The sequence below is a fragment of the Poecilia mexicana genome, unplaced genomic scaffold, assembly GCF_051168715.1.
Source record: "Poecilia mexicana isolate PSO_F unplaced genomic scaffold, ASM5116871v1 scaffold_4, whole genome shotgun sequence".
In the NCBI taxonomy this organism is placed as follows: Eukaryota; Metazoa; Chordata; class Actinopteri; order Cyprinodontiformes; family Poeciliidae; genus Poecilia; species Poecilia mexicana.
The window spans coordinates 2,204,489-2,224,255 of record NW_028263373.1 but is presented as its reverse complement, the minus strand read 5'-3'; the positions used below and the strand labels follow the sequence as shown (position 1 = coordinate 2,224,255).

The 19,767-nt window shown below is 37.9% G+C and overlaps 2 protein-coding genes and 1 pseudogene across 6 annotated transcripts; all 3 read left to right on the top strand.

Annotated features, from left to right (window-relative positions):
* Positions 1–1,619: 1,619 nt before the first annotated feature.
* LOC106905537 (uncharacterized) lies at positions 1,620–5,973 on the top strand (annotated as a pseudogene). Its single transcript, XR_015762622.1, has 2 exons — positions 1,620–3,079; positions 3,327–5,973. The product of XR_015762622.1 is annotated as an uncharacterized LOC106905537 (transcript).
* A 1,472-nt stretch (positions 5,974–7,445) lies between these two features.
* Positions 7,446–12,309, top strand: LOC106905538 (uncharacterized). 2 transcript variants are annotated; one of them, XM_088004726.1, is made up of 3 exons: positions 7,449–7,518; positions 7,635–7,819; positions 9,892–12,309. In XM_088004726.1, the coding sequence occupies exon 3, from the start codon at positions 9,907–9,909 to the stop codon at positions 11,698–11,700; it is 1,794 nt and encodes a 597-aa protein (XP_087860852.1). In that variant the 5' UTR covers positions 7,449–7,518; positions 7,635–7,819; positions 9,892–9,906; the 3' UTR covers positions 11,701–12,309. The 2 variants fall into 2 exon arrangements, with proteins under 2 accessions (XP_087860851.1, XP_087860852.1); XM_088004725.1 differs by having other exon boundaries at positions 7,446–7,819.
* A 616-nt stretch (positions 12,310–12,925) lies between these two features.
* LOC106905540 (uncharacterized) lies at positions 12,926–17,152 on the top strand. Of its 3 annotated transcripts, XM_014970439.2 has the most exons (4): positions 12,926–13,329; positions 13,438–13,620; positions 13,680–13,748; positions 14,807–17,152. In XM_014970439.2, exon 4 carries the CDS (start codon positions 14,822–14,824, stop codon positions 16,490–16,492), a length of 1,671 nt encoding a protein of 556 aa, XP_014825925.2. In that variant the 5' UTR covers positions 12,926–13,329; positions 13,438–13,620; positions 13,680–13,748; positions 14,807–14,821; the 3' UTR covers positions 16,493–17,152. The 3 variants fall into 3 exon arrangements, with proteins under 3 accessions (XP_014825925.2, XP_014825924.2, XP_087860858.1); XM_014970438.2 differs by lacking the exon at positions 13,680–13,748; XM_088004732.1 differs by lacking the exon at positions 12,926–13,329 and having other exon boundaries at positions 13,341–13,620.
* Positions 17,153–19,767: the final 2,615 nt, after the last annotated feature.

Genomic DNA, 19,767 nt, shown 5'->3' with positions numbered 1-19,767 from the left:
CTTCCTGGTTACGTAAAGGTTCTAACCTGAAAACACAGAAAGATATACCTGCATATACTTGAAGTTTTATTTTAGGTCTACTGCTTTGTATTAATCTAACTAAAGGAAGAAAAAAATGGTGAGTTGACCTGAAAATGGCTCAGCGGGAAGAAAATTACATTAGAACAACAATGCTTATGAACGAAAAAGTCTCTGTTTTAAATCAACTACATTTTTGGTTCAAGTATGATCTTCATTCAGGGCAGTTAATGGAATAAAATTAAAAATACATTTGTGAAAGAATAGAGATTAAATTGCTGGCATCTGTTTTGTTTTTTGAGATACAGAGGAAATTAAAACCGGAAATTATTCTCTAAAAGTTGTTCAAGCATTGACTGATTACTATCTACTCTGTACTCTATACTGTAAATTTAACTGAAATGTTAAAGGAATAATAATTAGGACTGGATTGTGAGGAACTACTATTATTTTTTAAAGCTTTGTGGGTTCAGGGCATGAAAACGAGAGTGGGTAGGTCTGGATAATTTTAGCCACGCCACCTGAGTACAAGATAGTATTAATGGCTACATCTTGGCCATTACTTTCAGTGTCACCATGTTAAAATCTCCTCTGTAATGACCTTTCACTTTTAGCACTAAATTAGATAAGAGATCTGAGAAGTACTCTAAAAATTGACAGTAAGAGCCGAGTGGACAATTTAAACTTGGACTGTAATTTAAGATCATCGTTCTTATGGTGATTAACATTTATTAGGATCAACTTTAATCACCATAAGTATGATTTGTAAGTTATTAGACGTTTGAATGAGATTTTGGGTGTAGCTGGGCAATTGGAGCAGAGCCACAGTTATATAATTTATATTTTTCATTTACTTTATGATTTTCTGTATAATTTATGTCTGTATTGTTTACACTTAACTTTTTTTAAATAATTGAACCTTATCCACAGGATCCAGTTTACATTTTGTTGCTTGAAACAGAAGAACATATTTTAGTACGTTAAGATAAAAAGTTGGAGGAATATTGGGGGAAAAAATAGAGAAACATTTAATTAAGTAAATGTACTACAAGGAGATTCAGAAAGTTAAATTATTCCAAGTTTAATTAGGTTGTTTAGGAAAACAAAATTCATTAAAAATATGACAATCGATAATGAAGGTTTAAAACAAAAAAAAATTTTTGAGCCGTACTCCAAACCAGTAGGTGCCGGTGATGCACACCCCAAGTTTTCTTGCTAACCGTCAAAACAAGAGAAGAAGAAGAATATTTCAGAAGAAGAAGAACTGGTTTCGTCCTGCTGTTCTTTTAAAGCGTTCTTCACATCTTGGCTCGTCGTGAGCTCTGGAAATATTGACAGTTTCGCTTTAATAGCGGTTTTTGTCTGTTTTATCAGCTAACACCCAAAGCGAGATCAGTTAGCCTGCTAGCTTTATGAGAAGCTAACGCCCATGACAAGAAGTAGCCAGTTTCGTGCTGGAGAAACGAACAAAAAAGTTTCACAAAGGAGATTATTGGACATTTGTTGGACGCTGTGTGACTACGGGCTCTTCTTCTAAAGAATAAAACAGGCCTAGCTGGTAAGAGAACCGTCTTTTCACAAAATTAGACAAATACTTGCTAGCTGCAGCTTTGACTCCTAGCTTCTGAAACATGTGAGTGTGTCCGCCATATTAGGAGGGGAAACAAAGGCGAGTTAACCATCAAACAGAGCGGAGGTGTTGTGATTTTAATCCAAATCACACAGCGATTTACGGCTCATTAAACAAAATTATGTATAATAGGTATCTTCCTCAAACCTTCATAAAAGAACCACAGACATCGTTTATGAGTTTTCTGACCAAGCTTTTGCAAAAGGAGACGTTTCATCAAACTGCTCCTCTAAGCCGTTCACTGAGCGTCTGAATACCTTTGGTTACAGCTTGTCTTTTATTATCAAGCAAAAAGAGGGAGGATAGGTAAGGAAGACAGCAGAGACAAAATACTACTGCACACAGGCAGTTTCTACGGTCGGGAGTATTCGGTTGATAAGGAGGCAGCTGTGGAAACATAATTTAAGGTCTGGGAAACACAGATAACTGTTTCACATGAAGACGAACAGGCAGATGGGGCCTCCAGGTCAGTTTATACACACAGAAGGAAGAGAACACTTTAAACTGAAAATCACAATAATACTGAATGTTGATTAACTATTAATTAACATTAGACTGAATATGAACTAAAGTAATAACAAAATGATAATACCAAAAAATCTCTAATAATGTATCATACGAGTTAGGAAGTCTACTAGCTCTTCAGCGTTTCATGACTCCAATGTAGGATTATGTGGAGGCGGTGTAAAAGAGTGGATATGTTTTCATTGCTGTAAACACAAAGGAATATCTATTAACAAAAATAATAGACTCCTCCAATTTGTAAACATATTTTTATACTGATTTAATTGTCCCATTTAAGTTTTACTCCAGAAACTACTTCTAGCAATCTTAATTATTTTATAGAATTTTTGCCGCAGATTAAATATCTCTTCAAAAATATTTTTTATGCACATAAAATTCCTCTTTTTTTTTATTTAATATCAAATTAATAACAAAAACATATGGTGTGATGCATTACATAATGAAAAGAAAAGAAAATCACGGAGCTAACAAAAAAGAAAATAGAGGTATGGTGTTGCAGAGAATGAGTATCATTAACTGTGTGTGTGTGTGTGTGTGTGTGTGTGTGTGTGTGTGTGTGTGTGTGTGTGTGAGCAGAAATGGTAATATGAACGACATTGAGTATGTAGATCAATAAAATAAAGTAAAAAGAAAAACAGAACACAAGTATACAAACCAAGAACAAAACAACAAAAGCAACAACAAATATATAAATATATATCTATTAATACTAGCAATAAGAATAACACATCACTAAATTATATGTATTGAACTTTTAAAATTACTCTTTAAAGGTTCACCAGGTTACACTTTGACTGTTTCAAACTGCTTTCTTCAATTAACAAAATCGGAAGGAACTGTTCGTGCATGTCTGTCTGTCTGAGGCTGAGCACCAAAGACGACTGTCCAGCTTCAGGACGTAGAGAGGTGAGTTTTAGTAGTGATGTTTTCAGTTCAGTGGATGAAAGAAAATACATCCCAACCAGATAGTTTGATGAAATGGATGCCCAGCATGCCCCCCCAGGTCTGAAGAGTGGCATATTATTATGCACTGAAACCTACTAACACTTGAAATCTCTTTTTTTTTTTTTTTTTTTTTTTAATAAGGTAAACGATGCATAAAAATACATTTTGTCAAAATTCTTACATTTGATTTGTTTTGTTCTACCTTCAGGTCCCAAACAGCATCATGTCTGTTAACATTTGGGTGGTTGCTGGTGATCAGTTCCTCATTCAACCAGAAAGCAACTCCATTCCCGACCACAACTTACCAAATGATCTAGAGATGAAAGAGGAACCAGATCCACTGCAGATTACAGAGATTAAGGAGGAACCAGAATATCAACCAATCAAAGAAGAACAAGTTGAGCTCAACATCTCTCATGAAGAGAAATCTGTAGTGAAGCAGGAAGCTGACACCTTCATGGTGGCTGCTGGTTGGGATGAAATATTCCAAAATAAAAATGAACAGATGATGGAGACAAAGGAGGAACCAGAACCTCCACACATTAAAGAGGAACAAGAACCTGTTCAGATTAAACAAGAGGAGGAGGAACTCTACAGTCATCAGAGTGAAGGTCAACTTTTAGTGAAGCAGGATTCCTCCAGAGAAACTCCTATACATGAGGAAAAATACCACAGTGAATCAGACCCAAACCAAGACCAGATCCACCCTTCAAACTCGTATAGAGCTGAAAACCAACATCAGCACAGATGCAATAATGCAGTAGATGGAGATGAAGAGCTGACAATCAATCAGATCAACATTGTTGAGCGTTCAAAACTGAAAAAGCTCCAGAAAAATATGTGTTCTTGTAAAATATGTGGAAAACGTTTCATCAGGAAAACTGCCTTGAAAATTCACTTGAGAAACCACACTAATGAGAATCCACATACCTGTAAAGTGTGCAGTAAGCCGTTCAGCTATAGCAGTGGTTTGGTTCGGCACATGAGAACCCATACAGGTGAGAGACCGTTCTCATGCAAGACCTGTGGTAAAAGCTACATCAACAGATGTAGCTTAAGCGCACACATCAAAACTCACCTTGGAGTGAAGCCATTCCCATGTGGATTGTGTGATAAATCTTTCACCAAGAGGCAAAATCTGGTTTATCACATCAGACTCCACACAGGGGAGAAACCATTTCCGTGTTCAGCCTGCGGAAAAAGCTACGTAAGCAGAAAAAGCTTAACAAAACACAGCAAAACACACATCACAGTTCATACAGACGAGAAGCTGTTCTCGTGCGGATCATGCAATAAGACCTTCAGAAACAAACGAGGTCTGGATCGTCACAGCAAACTCCACACAGGCAAGAGGCCGTTCTCATGTTCCACCTGTGGAAAAAGCTACGCCAGTAGAGATGGCTTAAGAGCACATTTCAAGGTTCACCTGCCTGAAAAGCCGTATCCGTGTGACCTGTGTCACAAAGCTTTCACGGTCAAGATCAACTTCGACCGCCACAGGAGAACGCACACAGGCGAGAAGCCGTTTTCGTGTGAAGTTTGTGGTAATTTTTTTATTGACAAGTTGGCTGTGGTTAAACACATGAGAAGTCACACAGGCGAGAAACCGTTTCAGTGTGATCTGTGTCCTAAATCTTTTCATACCAAATTTCACTTAGGCTGCCACAGAAGGACACACACCGGCGAGAAACCCTATGCGTGCGACCTGTGCGGTAAATTTTTCATAAGCAGAGCTAACGTGGCCCAACACATGAGGACCCACAAAGGCGACAAGCAGTTTACGTGCAAAAAGTGTGGCAAATCTTTTAGTGACAGGAGCAGTATGGCCAAACACCTGAGGAGTCACACAGACAAGAAGCAGTTTGCCTGCAATGTTTGTGATGCGTCTTTTACCACCAGCGTTCAGCTGGACGATCACCTGAGGAGCCACACAGGTGAGCAGGTCTTCTCATGCGTCACCTGTGGAGAGAAGTTCTCCAAACCGTACAGTCTGACTATGCACATCCGGACTCACACAGGAGAAAAGTCGTACTCCTGTCAAATGTGCGGTAAACTATTCACTGCCAGATATAAACTGACTGCACATGTATGTGAAAATAAACCTTAGAAAGTTGTTCAAGTTTTAAAAACATCATTTGTTTGATCCGCAGAAGGAATGTGACCCATAGCTACTATACTTGACCTACTTCTGTTGTTTTACCTGTAAACCGTTTTATACCAAAGCAAACAGGGCAATTCAGTTTTTTTGTTTTACTTCTTGATCTTCATGGTATTAAAATATCCAAATCCATCCATCTGTTGATCATGCCCATGAATTTTGGCCCATTCAGCTCAAAGCACTGAAGATGAGCTGGACTTTGGTGCTCAAAGTCTATAAATTCGTGGAGACCCTGAAGGCTCAATTTTGAGACCACTCTGGTTTTCATTGTTCATGCTGCCAGTTTGTTTCACAGCATTAATGTTCCTTTCACTGCTTTGCTAATGTTTGCAGATTTATTTGCCTTTAAAGGCAGACAGACTCATTTCAGCTGTTGTGACTTAGCCTTAAAGATGTTAAAAAGTTTAGGTTCTTAAATCCTTTTAAATTAAAGGAAAGCTAATCAGAAATCTTTATTTCCTATTCAATATTTTTCCAGTGCGTCAGGCTGTTTGTCATAGTATTGTGAGAAAGTTCTAATTATCTTGTTTTGCTGCTGATTGGCCCAGAAGACTCTTGGAAATGAGATTTTTAATCTCAATGAGTTTCTCACTTCCTGGCTAAAGTTTCTAAACATTGAAAGAAATACCTCCATATACTTGAATTTTTTTTATGTATTCTGCTTTGTATTAATTCAATTAAAGGAGGAAAAAAATTACCGAGTGTCTTATGTAATTTTCTTTTTGTTGTTTTTTACAGTTTGGGTTCAAAGTGTCGAATGCTTTTGGATCATGAAATTAAAATAATTTCCAATTTGTTTCATGTGGAGAACCAAACAAAGCCAAGAAGAAGAAAACATACAGAAAGGATATTTTATAAGTATTTATTGCATTTGTAGCTGTTCAGAAGAGGATTCTTTATCTGAAAAACACCTGGAGGAAACAGTAAAATAACAGAAACAAAGCTTGTGAAAGGTATTTTTGGTTCGAGCGTGTTCTTTGTGCTTTAGGGACGTTACTGGAACAGTAACATAAATTCAGGAAAGTGCAGATATTAATTTGCTGCCATCTGCTCTGTTTTTTAGATCAAGAGAAAAATCATGGAAATGATTTTTTAGAACTTGTTACAACACTGCTGATCTACTATAATGATGTTTTCTCTCAGGTTTGGATTCTTTTAGTAAATTAAACTCAATTTATTAAAAATGGTCAGATAGGACATGGTTTTAAATAAATACTGTTATTTTCTCCCACTTAATACCATATATTAACACAAGGTCTAGAATATGAAGACAGGAGTGGGTAGGTTCGTCTAATGAAGAGGATCTGTGGTTTTGTTTTTTCAGTAAGCGGATTGTAAGAGGAAATGCATGGTGCCAAGCTTATGGTTTTATTAGGTAGGAACCTGCAGGGTTCATGTTCAGATTTACTCAAATCTGATTAATATTACACAAGTAAGACATGAAAACTTAGAGACAAAGCTGACAAAAATTAGGAATAATACTGTGTTGCAAAACGGCAACAAGTTTAAGTCCATATATAGTAGCAGCTTTATATCATCATCAACCGACAGTCAACACCAGAGTTGGGTAGTAACTAGTTATTTTTACTCAATTACATTTAGTTGAGTAACTTCTTTGAGAAAATGTACATTTAAAAGTATTGTACTTTTTACTTGAGTGATTTTATTGTGAAATATTTCTACTCTTGAATAAAATTTCTGGATTTTCTACCCGCTGAATGAAGAACAAACTTGAACCACAAATCCACCAGACAGACCTGCAGCTTTGAGTGAGTTTTGAGTTTGAACTTGAGTGTACATTTTACCAAATACTTTTTCTTAAGTAAAAATATGTTTTAGAGCAGTCAAAAGGAATTTGGTATAATGAGGAAAAACAGGCAAATGATAGTAACCGAGCTTTGTTTAAACCTGGGAAAAAAACAGACGGGAAATGTGATTATTTTTCCAAGAGACAGTTAAATAAGAGAAGGGAAATGGTACGCAGCTTCAGGATTACAAGTTACATCTGGACATACAAGACATTTTGGATAAACTCTCTATTTCTGAATCACATAGAGGATATAGATTTTGTGAGTTTTTAATTGTATTTATTTTATTGCTTAGTTTATAAATCTGTGGAATATGTTTATATTCACACCCAATTCCAGTAGGTGGAGATAATGCTCACCAACCGTTAAAAAGAAGAAGAGCTCGGTAGGCATAGGCAACCGCCACAACCAAAAGCAGAAGAAGGAATTTTAACGTTGGTTTCGTTCTGCTCTTCGGTTAAACCTGTCTAATCTTCACATGTTGTCTCATTGTGAGCTCCGATAGTATTTGCAGTCTCACTTTAATGCCGATTTTTGTCTGTTTTAGCAGGTCAAACACCCTGAGTGAGACCAGTTAGCCTCCTGTCTTCCTGATAAGCTAACTGTCAGGAGAAGTAACCAGTTTCTGGTTGGAGAGAATCGCGAAAAAAAACTTCACACGGATATTATTGGACTCTTATTGGATGCTGTGCGGCTGCCAGCTCTTCTTCTAGGGAATAAAATCAATACTATCCGGTAAGACAACCGTCTGTTGACCAACCAAGGCAACAAATGATTGCTAGCTTCTGCGTTGACTGCTGGGTGCTAAAACACGTCAGCGTGTCCGCCATATTGGGAGAGGAAACAGCGACAAGTTAATCAGTACAGGGAGCGGAAGTGCTGCGGTTTTAAGCCCCATTCAAAGCAATTTATGGCTCATATTGAACAAAGCTACGTGTCATACTAGTTAGATTTTTACAATTTTTAATTTTTGTGAAATAATTAAACGAAAACTTAATTAATTACGTTTATTTGTATAGCATATTATGTACCAACAAACCAGTTCACAGTCCTTTTCATCATAAAAACATCAAACACATGAGAAACGTATAAATAAAATAACTACCCAGTAACACAGCTGACTTCCAGTTTGTAAACCCTAACACATTTTTAAATCTGATTTCATTGCTGGAGGTCTCATTTATTCTATTCTAGAGTTTTACTCCAAAAACAGATGTATCCTGCTAGTTATTTTAACTTTCTACATTTAGTAATCTTTATCTTTACCCCATAAATTGACCCCACCTTATAAGAGACAAACATTTGTATCTTTTAAATGTTTGCTGGGAATATGTTGTTTTTAGTTTGTGAATTTTGTATTTTCATCATTTAAATAACATTAAGTAGTAGTCATACTATTTAACTGTCTAGAATATAAGGAAAATAGGTTTATGTGATTCTAACATTAATCTTGATCAATTATCTGTGTTGCTCTAAGAGAAATGCCCTGTAATGCCCCAGACCTCAGTCCAGTAAGATAAACAAGATAAATTATTGCAGTGTATAAGATATGGAGCTAATAATGCGTTTTGCTCCCAATACTGACCCCTGGTGGACACAGCAAATTATTTTTTTAACTAACTGTTGCCTCCTCCAGGAATAACTTCTTAACCATTTCATTTTCACTCCCTCCCAAATATTGTTTCATAGCAACATATTCACATTGATGCCAAACAGTTTTATCCACAGTATAAAAGACTAGGATACAAAACGAAATGCATCCCCAGAAAAATATATATATAAATGTGACTCTCCAAACAGTCAAAATTCAAAATGAATCAAAATTAGCATTTATGTTTAGCTTATGAAATATAAGCCAAACATAAATTAATTAATTTATTATTAATTAACTTTTTAATAAATTGAGTTTCTTTAGTTGAATAAGGGCACCATTCTACTCACCCAGGAATCATAAGTGAAACTTGTCAGTCTCTCATGAAGGAATGAAGTTATGCTACAACATTAAACTTGGTGACATTATTGATTTTAATGACCAATATGCGTTACAGGCAGGTTCTTTTATAAATAAGTCACATGGTAACATTACTAATATTTTTAAGTTACCTTGTCAGTCATGTTTCAACCCGTTTGTCATCCATATGTGGCAGGCCTGACTGATGTTGATGTCAGGAAGTCAAACTTTAACTACATGATGGAGCGCTAAGTTGGCAAGCTAACATCAGTGTTAGCATAGCACTTCTGGCAGCAGAACTGCCATCAGGCTCTTATTGTGAAAGAGTGACAGATTGTTTTCTTACACAAAAACAGAAAACAATCTAAAAACCCACATCTTAATAAATTTAAAAAATATGTGATGCTTCCAAAAATTGTGAAAATATTCAGATGATAAAATGTGCTTCTGCTAAAGGCTTGAATTTTAACATGCTTGTGGGAGGATTTCATGGAGAAATGAAAGTGTTTGACCTTTTCATTGCATTTTTTCCATACAGATGATTTAAAAGCAAAATCCAAAAATTTCTCACAATTCACTAATTTGCACTAGAATTAGTAAAATACGACCAAATGTGTTTCTCCTTCTTGCTGGATTTTCTATAATGTTCTATTGAAGTCAAAGTGAAGAAGAAAACATTAGACAGTAGAAAACAGGAGGAGCATGACTATGTTGTATAAACCTGAACTGGAACCTCTTAATGCTTAAACATTTTCAGGTGTTTTTATGCATTTTTTTTAATTACCCAAAGCAATTCATACAAACACATTTTGTCAAAACCTTTAATACTAAAGTGTTTCATTTGTTGTTCCTCCAGGTCCCAAACAGCATCATGTCTGTTAACGTTTGGGTGGTTGCTGGTGATCGGTTACTCATTCAACGAGAAAGCAACTCAGTTCATGACCGCAACTTACCAACCAATCTAGAGATGAAAGAGGAACACAGAGAACCAGACCTAAACCAGATGAAGGAGGCACCAGAATGTCAACCGATCAAAGAAGAACAAGTTGAGCTCGACATCTTTCATGACGAGAAGTCTGTAGTGAAGCCGGATGCCGACACTTTTAGGGTGTCTGCTGGTTCTGATGAAATATTCCAGCATAAACCTGAACTGCAGCAGGTCATGGGGATGAAGGAAGAACCAGAACCTGAACAGATTAAAGAAGAACTGGAGGATCTAAAAACTGTACAAATTAAACAAGAAGAGGAGGAACTCTACAGTGATCAGGATGAAGATCAACTTGTAGCAAAGCAGGATTCCTTCAAAGAAACTCCTGTTCATGAGGAAAAATACTGCAGTGAACCAGATCCAAACCAGGACCAGATCCACCCTTCCAACTCCCCAGAAGCTGAAAACCAACTACAGGATGGATGCAATGATAAAGACCTGGTATTAGATGTAGATGAAGAACTAACAAAGAATCAGAATGACAGTGTTGAACACGCTAAAGTGAAAAAGCTAAAGAAAAGCATGCGTTTCTGTAAAATATGTGGAAAACATTTAATCAGGAAAACTCTCCTAAAAATTCACATGAGGATCCACACTGGTGAGAAACCGCATACCTGTCAAGTCTGCAGTAAGTCGTTCAGCTTTAGCAGTCATTTGGTTCGTCACATGAGAAATCACACTGGTGAAAGACCATTCTCGTGTCAGACTTGTGGGAAAAGCTACATCAACAGAAGTAGCTTAAACGCACACATCAAAGACCATCTGGGAGAGAATTCATTCCCATGTGGATTGTGTGATAAATCTTTCACCAAGAGTCAAAATCTGGTTTGTCACATGAGACTCCACACAGGTGAGAAACCATTCTCGTGTCCAATCTGCGGAAAAAGCTACGTAAGCAAAAGCAGCCTGAAAAAACACAGCATAACACACAGCATAGTCGACACAGGCGAGAAGCTGTTCTCATGTGGCTTGTGTGACAAGTCTTTCAAAAACAAACGAGGTCTGGTTCGTCACGTCAAACTCCACTCAAACAAGAGGCCGTTTTCATGTCCCACTTGTGGGAAAAGCTACACAAGTAAAGGCGCTTTAAAAGAGCACTCTAGAGTTCACCTCCCTGAAAAGCCGTATCCGTGTGACCTCTGTGATAAAACCTTTGCAGCCAAGATTAATTTTGACCGCCACAGGAGGACTCACACAGGCGAGAAGCCGTTTTCGTGTGAAGTTTGTGGGGATTTTTTTATTGACAAGTTGGCTGTGGTTAAACACATGAGAAGTCACACAGGCGAGAAACCGTTTCCATGTGAAATGTGTCCTAAATTCTTTCATACAAAATTTAATTTAGCGTGTCACATGAGGACTCACACTGGTGAGAAACCCTATCCTTGTGACCTTTGTGATAAATCTTTCATATCCAGAGGTAACTTGGACCGTCACCGGAGGAGTCACACAGGCGAGAAACCATTTTCATGTGAAGAATGTGGTAAATTATTTACCAACAAGATGTCTATGGTTAAACACGTCAAAAATCACACAGACAAGAAGCTCAAGAAGAGGTTTTCTTGTAATCTTTGTGAATCGTCTTTTAGTGACAACATTCAGCTGGACGATCACCTGAGGAACCACACAGGTGAGGACGTCTTCTCTGTGGAAAGAAAGTCTCCAAACTGTCCAGTTTAACAGCTGGACTCATACAAGCACTAATTTACCTGATTGGTAAATTATTCACTTCCAGTTATAATCTGACTGGATATGTATGTAAATAAGCCTTAAAAAGAAGTTTGTAGAATATCTTTTGACAAGCAGAGGGAATGTGACCCTGAGTTATTATTACTACTTATGTATTATTGTTTTCCTCACTTTGTATTTTAATGATTTTACCTGTAAAATGCATTTCATGCTAATTGAATTGCCCTTGCTTATGCAAGGGGAAATCAGTATATTTCTGTGGTAGAAAACCAGGAGCTGTCTTAACTGTAAGCCAATTATAATATAGAACGCTATTTGAAACGTTTATCTTTTATTAGCCCCGATTATTTTTGTCTTTTATATCAAACCTGATTGCAAAGAGTTTCTAGTTGTTCAAGAAGCATCTTTTATTCTGTAAATTTGCTGGAACCCTTAATCTGAATTATTTTTGCTGTTTTATGATTGTTTTTCTGCATAATAAATGTGTATGTAAAAGAATGTAACTTTTTTTGATAAAACTGCTTGTCAAAGTGAATATTGATTTCTGCAAACATAATTACAATTCAATAATAGTTAATAAAAAATAATTGATTGCATAAATATTTATTCCCTTTGGTGTTTCTAGTTTCTGGATCTTGGATCACTTGAGTCCAGTGAGTCTGTAAAATAACTCATCTGTCTGGAAGGTCCATTCACCGGTTCATCAGTATTCCTGGCTACTGCATGAATATTAAAGAACGACCAAGCAGAGAAAAGCTTATTGAGAAGCTTCAACCGTTTTATTAGAAGAATGGGGGGAAAATGCAGCGTCCAGATGTCTAAACTTTTCCACACAGACTTTCTGATTCCAAACAAATGTGCATCTAAAAACCTATTTGTCATTATTTTGTAGAAATCTGTCTTCACTTTGACATCAAAGGCTTTTCTTTTTTAAATAAAAACAATAAAAAGGGTAAAACATCCAAAGGGTTGAATACTTTTATACATGCTTTATATGCTTCTGCATAAAACATGAAAATGATTTACAAGATTTCAGAAAATAAAATACACAACTAATCTAACAGCCACAGAGGAAAAGAATAAACTATAACACAAACTCAGACTTTGTTGTTTTTGAGGTTTTTGAGCTTGTTCGGTCTTCTTGTGTGTCTTTATGTTAAAACATTTGCCATAGGTCAAAGGTCAACCACCCCATCACATTTACAAAATCAAATGAAATATGGTGTTAATCAACTGTGCTATGTTTGTGTAGCAAAAGATGTGCTTGTGTTGCTCTCATTTTAAAGATATTAAATGTTTTCATAGGTAATCAAAGGTCAACCAACCTCACATTTACGAAGTCAAGCCAATTTGGTGTCAATCAACTGTGCTACAAATATTTTAGCAGCACAGCATGACTAATATATATAAATTTTGTAAATAAGACTTCATTCTTACAAGACACCAACAACACTGATTTTTAAAAGACAGAATTTACAAACCTTTTTGGATGTCTTGTTTATCCCCCCATCAGTTGTACTACACACTAGAGTCCAACAGGTGGCGGTGTTGCGTCCATCTGCAGGCTGGAAGCGAAGAAGAAGAGAAAGAAGTGGGGGCGGGGGGAAGATCAATTAAAAAGTTTGTGCTTTTTTGCTCTTTATTGAGTTTGTCTTGATATTTTATCTCATTAAAAGCAATCACAACCGTTTCAGTTGACTGTTAACAGTGGTTTCTCTCCGTTTAAAGAGCAACAACAGCCGCAGGGAGAATGGTTAGCATCCGAGCTAAGTGAGAAGCTAACCCCAGGACACAAGAAGCAACCGCTTCCCCTTTAGAGAAAAGGATAAAGATGAGTTCACACCGACAACACTGAACGTTCATTGGGAACTGGGTTGCATTTTCTGTCACCAAAGAGTACAAGACAACCGGGTAAGAGAACCATTTTTAACGAATTGTGTCAGCAATTATAAGCTAACTGTATGCCTTAGATGCGGCGACACGTCAGCGCGTCCGCCATATTGGGAGAGGAAACATCGATCACCTAAGCTTTAAAATGAGTAAGTGAACAGATGGTTTAGCTGTTAAAGCGTTTAAATGAGATAAGGCTGGAGTTCAACACATCTTCCACATCAAAATGAGTCAGTTGAGGTGGTTATGCATACACATAAATACAGATTGTGAAAGAACGACAGTGTTGATTCACTGTAAATGAGTTCACTGTAATTGTTCACTGTGATTCTCGGTGAACAATTCAAATATTTGACCATAATGTATTATTCCAACTGGAGAGTTGGGTTTGACTCTCTGGAACATTACCTTACTGGTTTGGGTCTTGCCTAAGGAAAATGGAGTTTTTGTATCAGTAGGTAATTAGCGGACCCCTTCTCTTTAATATCTACATGCTCCCAATAGCTCAGGTTATAACAAGTAAAGAGATTAGCTACCATAACTATGCAGATGATAGTTATGGTATCATCTGATATGCAGATGATACCATAACTTTCTAACTATATTAGTTAGGGTAGCTAAACTAGTAATGGGATCATCTGCATGCCTGATCGTATCTTAATGACTCTGATGGGTTCGGAGTCATTACAGTGACTCAGAAACCATCCAACCACTGAACAGATTAATTTTTTCCAACTGAACAGAAAAAAAGTTATATTTGGACTTAAAGAGTCGGCACACAGCTTCAGTTATCACAGCTAGAAACTAGCAGTCAGGTTAGAAATTTGGGTGTAGTGATGAACTCTGACCTGAACCTTCAGAGCCACATAAAGACAATTCTAAACTCCTTCCACTCCTACAGGGAGCTCTATTCTCTGAGCTGCCTGTAGTTCAGAGAATAGACTTTAAAATACTGTTATTAGTCTATAAATCACTGAACAGCTCAGCACCACAATACATTAAAGATCTGCTGCTGTTGGGTCAACTATCCAGAACCAGACAAACAAATGTAAAGAAAACTGCTGAAACAACTGAGTTCCTTTAAATCAAGGCCTTTGGATCCTCTCCCCAGTGACCTTTGCCCCTACAGATTACTTTGACATGATCATGTTTATATGTTGTTAATCTAATGGTAAAAATGTATTTTTTCTTTTCTTCTTTCTGTCAGGGCGTCGTCTTCATCATGTCGGCGTTTACCTGGGAGGTTGTTGATGATCAGTTTCTCATTAACAAGGAAGGAAACTTCAACCCTGACAAGAAGAAACCAAACGACCCAGAGAGGAGAGAACGAGAACGACCAGAACCAAAGCTGATGACGGAGATAAAAGAGGAAGAAGACCAACAGGTAGAACTGTTTGATGATGCAGACCAGGTTGTTGTGAAGCAGGAGACTGACTCCTTCACGGTGAATCCTCCTCCGGAGAACACCGAACCAGATGAGGAACATCAGCCAGTCAAGGAAGAGCAGGTTGAACTGAGGATCTCTAACAAGGTGGTGAAGCAGGAGGCAGAAGCCTTAACGGTTCCTCCTACTGAGGTTCTCCTCCACAGAGAACCAGAACTTCAGATGATCCAGGCGAAGGAGGAACTGGAATCTGAAGAGGTTAAAGAGGAACAGGAGGATCTTTCCAGTAATCCTGATGAAGACCAGCATCTACTGAAGCAGGAAATCAACGAAGACCAGAACCAAATCCTCTCTACAAACTCAACTGATGACGACAATCAGCAAGAAAGTGACCACAGTGAGACGCTGCATATTTGCAAAGTGTGCAAGAAATCCTTTGAAAGTAGCAGTCATTTGGCCGATCACACAAGAAGTCACTCTGGTGAAAAACCCTTCCAGTGTCTGTCCTGTGGAAAAGCTTTCACCAAACAAAACAACTTGGCCGTCCACATTAGAACCCACACAGGCGAGAAGCCGTTCTCCTGCCCCACTTGTGGAAAAGGTTTTACCCAGAAAGGTAACTTGAGCGTTCACATGGCAACGCACACGGGCGAGAAGCCGTTCTCCTGCCCGACTTGTGGAAAAGGTTTCACTCAGAAAAGTAACCTCCACATTCACATGAGAACCCACTCGGGTGAGAAGATGTTCCCGTGCGAGCTGTGCAGCAAATCCTTCAGCTTCGGTTGCCAGTTGGCTACTCATATGAGAACGCATACAGGCGAGAAACCGTTCCTCTGTGTGGCGTGTGGAAAACGCTTCTCACAGCAAAACTACTTGACTGTCCACATGAAAATCCACACAGGTGAGAGGCCTTTCTCCTGTCCCACTTGTGGAAAGAGTTTTATCAAGGAGTGGAACTTGACTGTTCACATACGATGCCACACAGGCGAGAAGCCGTATCCTTGTGAAGTTTGTGGTAAATCCTTCATCAATAAAAGTCATCTGACCAACCACATGAGGACTCATACATGTGAGAAGCCTTTCTCCTGCCTGACTTGTGGAAAGAGTTTCACCAAACAGGGTAACCTGACCGATCACATAAGAAGCCACACAGGCGAGAAGCCATATCCGTGCAAAGTGTGCGGCAAGTCGTTTGTCAACAAAAGCCATTTGACCAACCACTTGAGGACTCACACCGGGGAGAAACCGTACGACTGCAAGCTGTGTGGCAAATCTTTCACAGACTGCAGCAGCATAGCGCAGCACATGAAAACACACACAGGGGAGAAGCCGTATCCTTGTGATGTTTGTGGTAAATCCTTCCGCAACAGCAATCACCTGGCTTGTCACATGAGAACCCACACAGGGGAGAAGCCCTTTTCATGTCCGATCTGCAGAAAAAGCTTCACCCAGAAAGGGAACTTGAGTATTCATGTGAAAACTCACACAGGCGAGAACACACAAGCGTGACAAGGAGCATTCTGCTATTTAAATCCTTCTGTTCAACATGTGTATAGTACAACTATTGTTATCTTAGCCTTCTGAGAAAAATATTTAAGTCTAAAGCTGTTTTCATACCTGATGGTCCGGTAGACTTGATTCTGTTCAAGTAGCGATGTCTGGAAACCAAGTTGGTGTTTCTGAAGAGCCATGAAAATAAATCTGTCATTCAACTTGTTCTTTTTTAAATATCACCAGTTTACTTCTCTGGCATCAGACTGTCACTGATTTATTTATTGTCATGAGCTGCTTGTTGTTACCGACGGTATCAGAAAACTTAATAAGCACTTAGAAAAACTGGTTACATTTCAAAATAAGAGCATCAACACAAATCACACTGTTTGAATAACTAGTGAATTTTATGAGATGTTTCTAAATATTTCCACCTTATCATTACAGTAAAAAACTAAATCCATTTTGGTTACTGAAATACTTTGAACCCGACATAAGCAGTTAAAAACAAATAATAAAGAAATAGAATTAAAATTCATATTATTACTAAACTGGTCCTGAGACAGAGGAAGGCATCCTTCACCTTTTATTCTTATTTGTATATAGTATTTATGTTGTCACTTTTTCCAACTATATGTGCTGTAAACAAATTGATTAATAAAATTCTCCTGAAATGTATTGTTGGATTATTTAGTGATTTATTGAATTTTATTTTGAACCAGTTTATTTTTCCTGCATCTGTCAGACTGAAGAAACAAACCCAAATGTTTAGATATCTTTTAAATTTATACTAATTAAATACTTAAAGTTACTAACAATTTAGATTTGATTTATTTCTAGCATTTCAGAAGGTTGTCCATAAACATACCAATTCAATAAAGTAGAATTTAAAAAAGTAGATTTGTTTCAGTTACCCCGGAGTAAATCACACGCAGGCTGATTGGTTTCAAGCCTTTATTTCTGTTAATTATAATTTTCTTCTTCCAGAGGCAGAAGATACATTTTAGATCTGATTTAAAATATTAAAGCAGATCAATTAAACACATTTAAATGCAGATTGTGAGGGAAAAGCATAGATACTGTGACCTGGGTGAATAAATGTACATCCAAACAAACATCATGTTAGATTTCCTCTGATGCTTCAAACATTTTGACTAAATCAACCAAACGTTGCCCCGTCTGGATTCCACCACTAGATGGCGACACATTGCTCCTAAGCTGAACCTGGAATATAATCATGTCGGGTTTCAACCCGGATGGAAAATATTCAGTTATTTATAGGAATATTATTATTCAAACTACTGATTCAAATAAACAATTAAAAATCAGAACAGCAGCTTCTCACTCTGCTTCAGGTGAATTTAATCATCAGTTGCTACAGAATTATCTGTTTTTAATTGGCTTATAAATATCATCAGGCTGATCCTGAGATGTTGGACACATTTATGTTTCCAGAAACTGAAAACTGAGACGAGGACGAAGCAGAACTAAAACACTGAGGACAAAATGTGACATATCGGCTTCTAATTGAGAAGAAATCTGGGAATACATGGAGAAACGTTACATTAATGCAGAAATGAATAAAGCAGACGCCAGTAGAAAAAAAGTCCCTTTTTTGATGTAGAAGCACCAGCAGCTTTCAAAAGGCTAATGGACATGTAGCAACTGCTAGCCTGTTATCCTGTGAACAAAACAGAGGCGATCAGTTAATTACTGACTAAATATTCAACCTAAACGTCTGATGTTAAATAGATGCTTGAAATAAAATCACGTCTTCAGCTCCAGACTGATATTACTGTAACAGCTTGACCCGTTTTAGGAGCTTTAGGAGAAAATTCACATGGGGAGCTGCTGCCGTTTACTGAATCAATTTAACCTCAATTAGAGGATTTTGTTTTATCAAACAGTAGAAGTCACGTATTTTACAGTTCACTGAAACTGATGCAGCTGTTTAAACACTGACCTCCTGAGATCCATGAAGTTTACAGATTAACCACATGGTGATGAAGAGGAGGAGCAGGAGGAAGCAGGACACAGAAATGTGAAAACCAACGTTTGTCTGGGTGTAAAAGGAGGCAGAGTTTTATTCTCCAACAACATGATTCCACTTTTTACCCTTTAAAGGGGCAGTGCCATGTAAAATCAACTTTTATCAGCTTTCTATCATGTTATAATGTTATTCTCTACCTATACCTGGAGTGCTGCTTTGATCGCCATGGCAACCATTCAGCCTGGGTGGACCTAGCTCCTAGTTTAATCAAACCCCAGTTCTTATCTAAAAACATCAGACCTTCATCTGAAGCTCTTCCATAACAGCAACTAAAAACTGTCACTGTTTGTGTTTTAATTGGTGTTTGACTGATCGGGTCTGACCCAGTTAGACCCTGCTTTTACCAGTTAGCAGAGTGTTAGCTGCTCTGTTTCAGTGTTTTAGTGAATTGTGTGAATGGACTGATACTCACTGATGGGTTCGGGTCGAGGCCAGTCTGGAGCAGAAACACCAGAAACAGATTCAGGTCAGCATGTTCTGACCCGTCCAGCAGCGGAAACGTTCAGACATAAAATGCTTTTACCGGTTCTGTTGAAGAGGATTTGGAAACCTGGACCTTTGACCTTCAGCTCCTCGCTGCCTGTGAGGTTCCATAAAACCAGGAGGACGGTCTCTGGTCTGGCCGAGTCGCTGAGGCATTTAGGGGAGAAGATGGAGGAGAAGTCACAGGGAGCCAGCTCTGAGCCGTTTGGACCTCGGGACCAGAGGTTTCCCATTCGCTGGCGGCCGTCACAAACGCCTGCAATGACTTCAGCCTCTGAGGAAGAGGAGCTGAAGCAGCTGAAGTCTGCCTGAAGAAACGATGTCAACATGCAGCAGCAAGTTAAAGACGGACAAAAATAAAACAGAAAAAAGGGCCACCCAGAGAGTGATTGGCAGCACTAAGCCCCGCCTCCTCCCTCTGATTGGTTGTTTCTAGTTAGAACTGGGAGGAAGCAGAGGAGCTTCTCCCAGTTTATCTCACACCAAACTGTCACAACATGGTGACAGTTTCTACAAACATATACAAGCATTTTTTAATAACAGTTACATGCTGCAGCTTAAATACATTCTGGAATTACAATTTTACAGCTAATGTCAAATTTATTTATGCATCACATTTCCAACACAAAGTGAATCACAAGTTAAATATAAACCATGAAAAGCAAAAATACAAATACAGTCAAATATTAAAAAGTGTCTAAAAAAGACAATAAGAACAGGCAACCAGCTTTAAGGTGAAGTATTTGGGTTCACATGAACA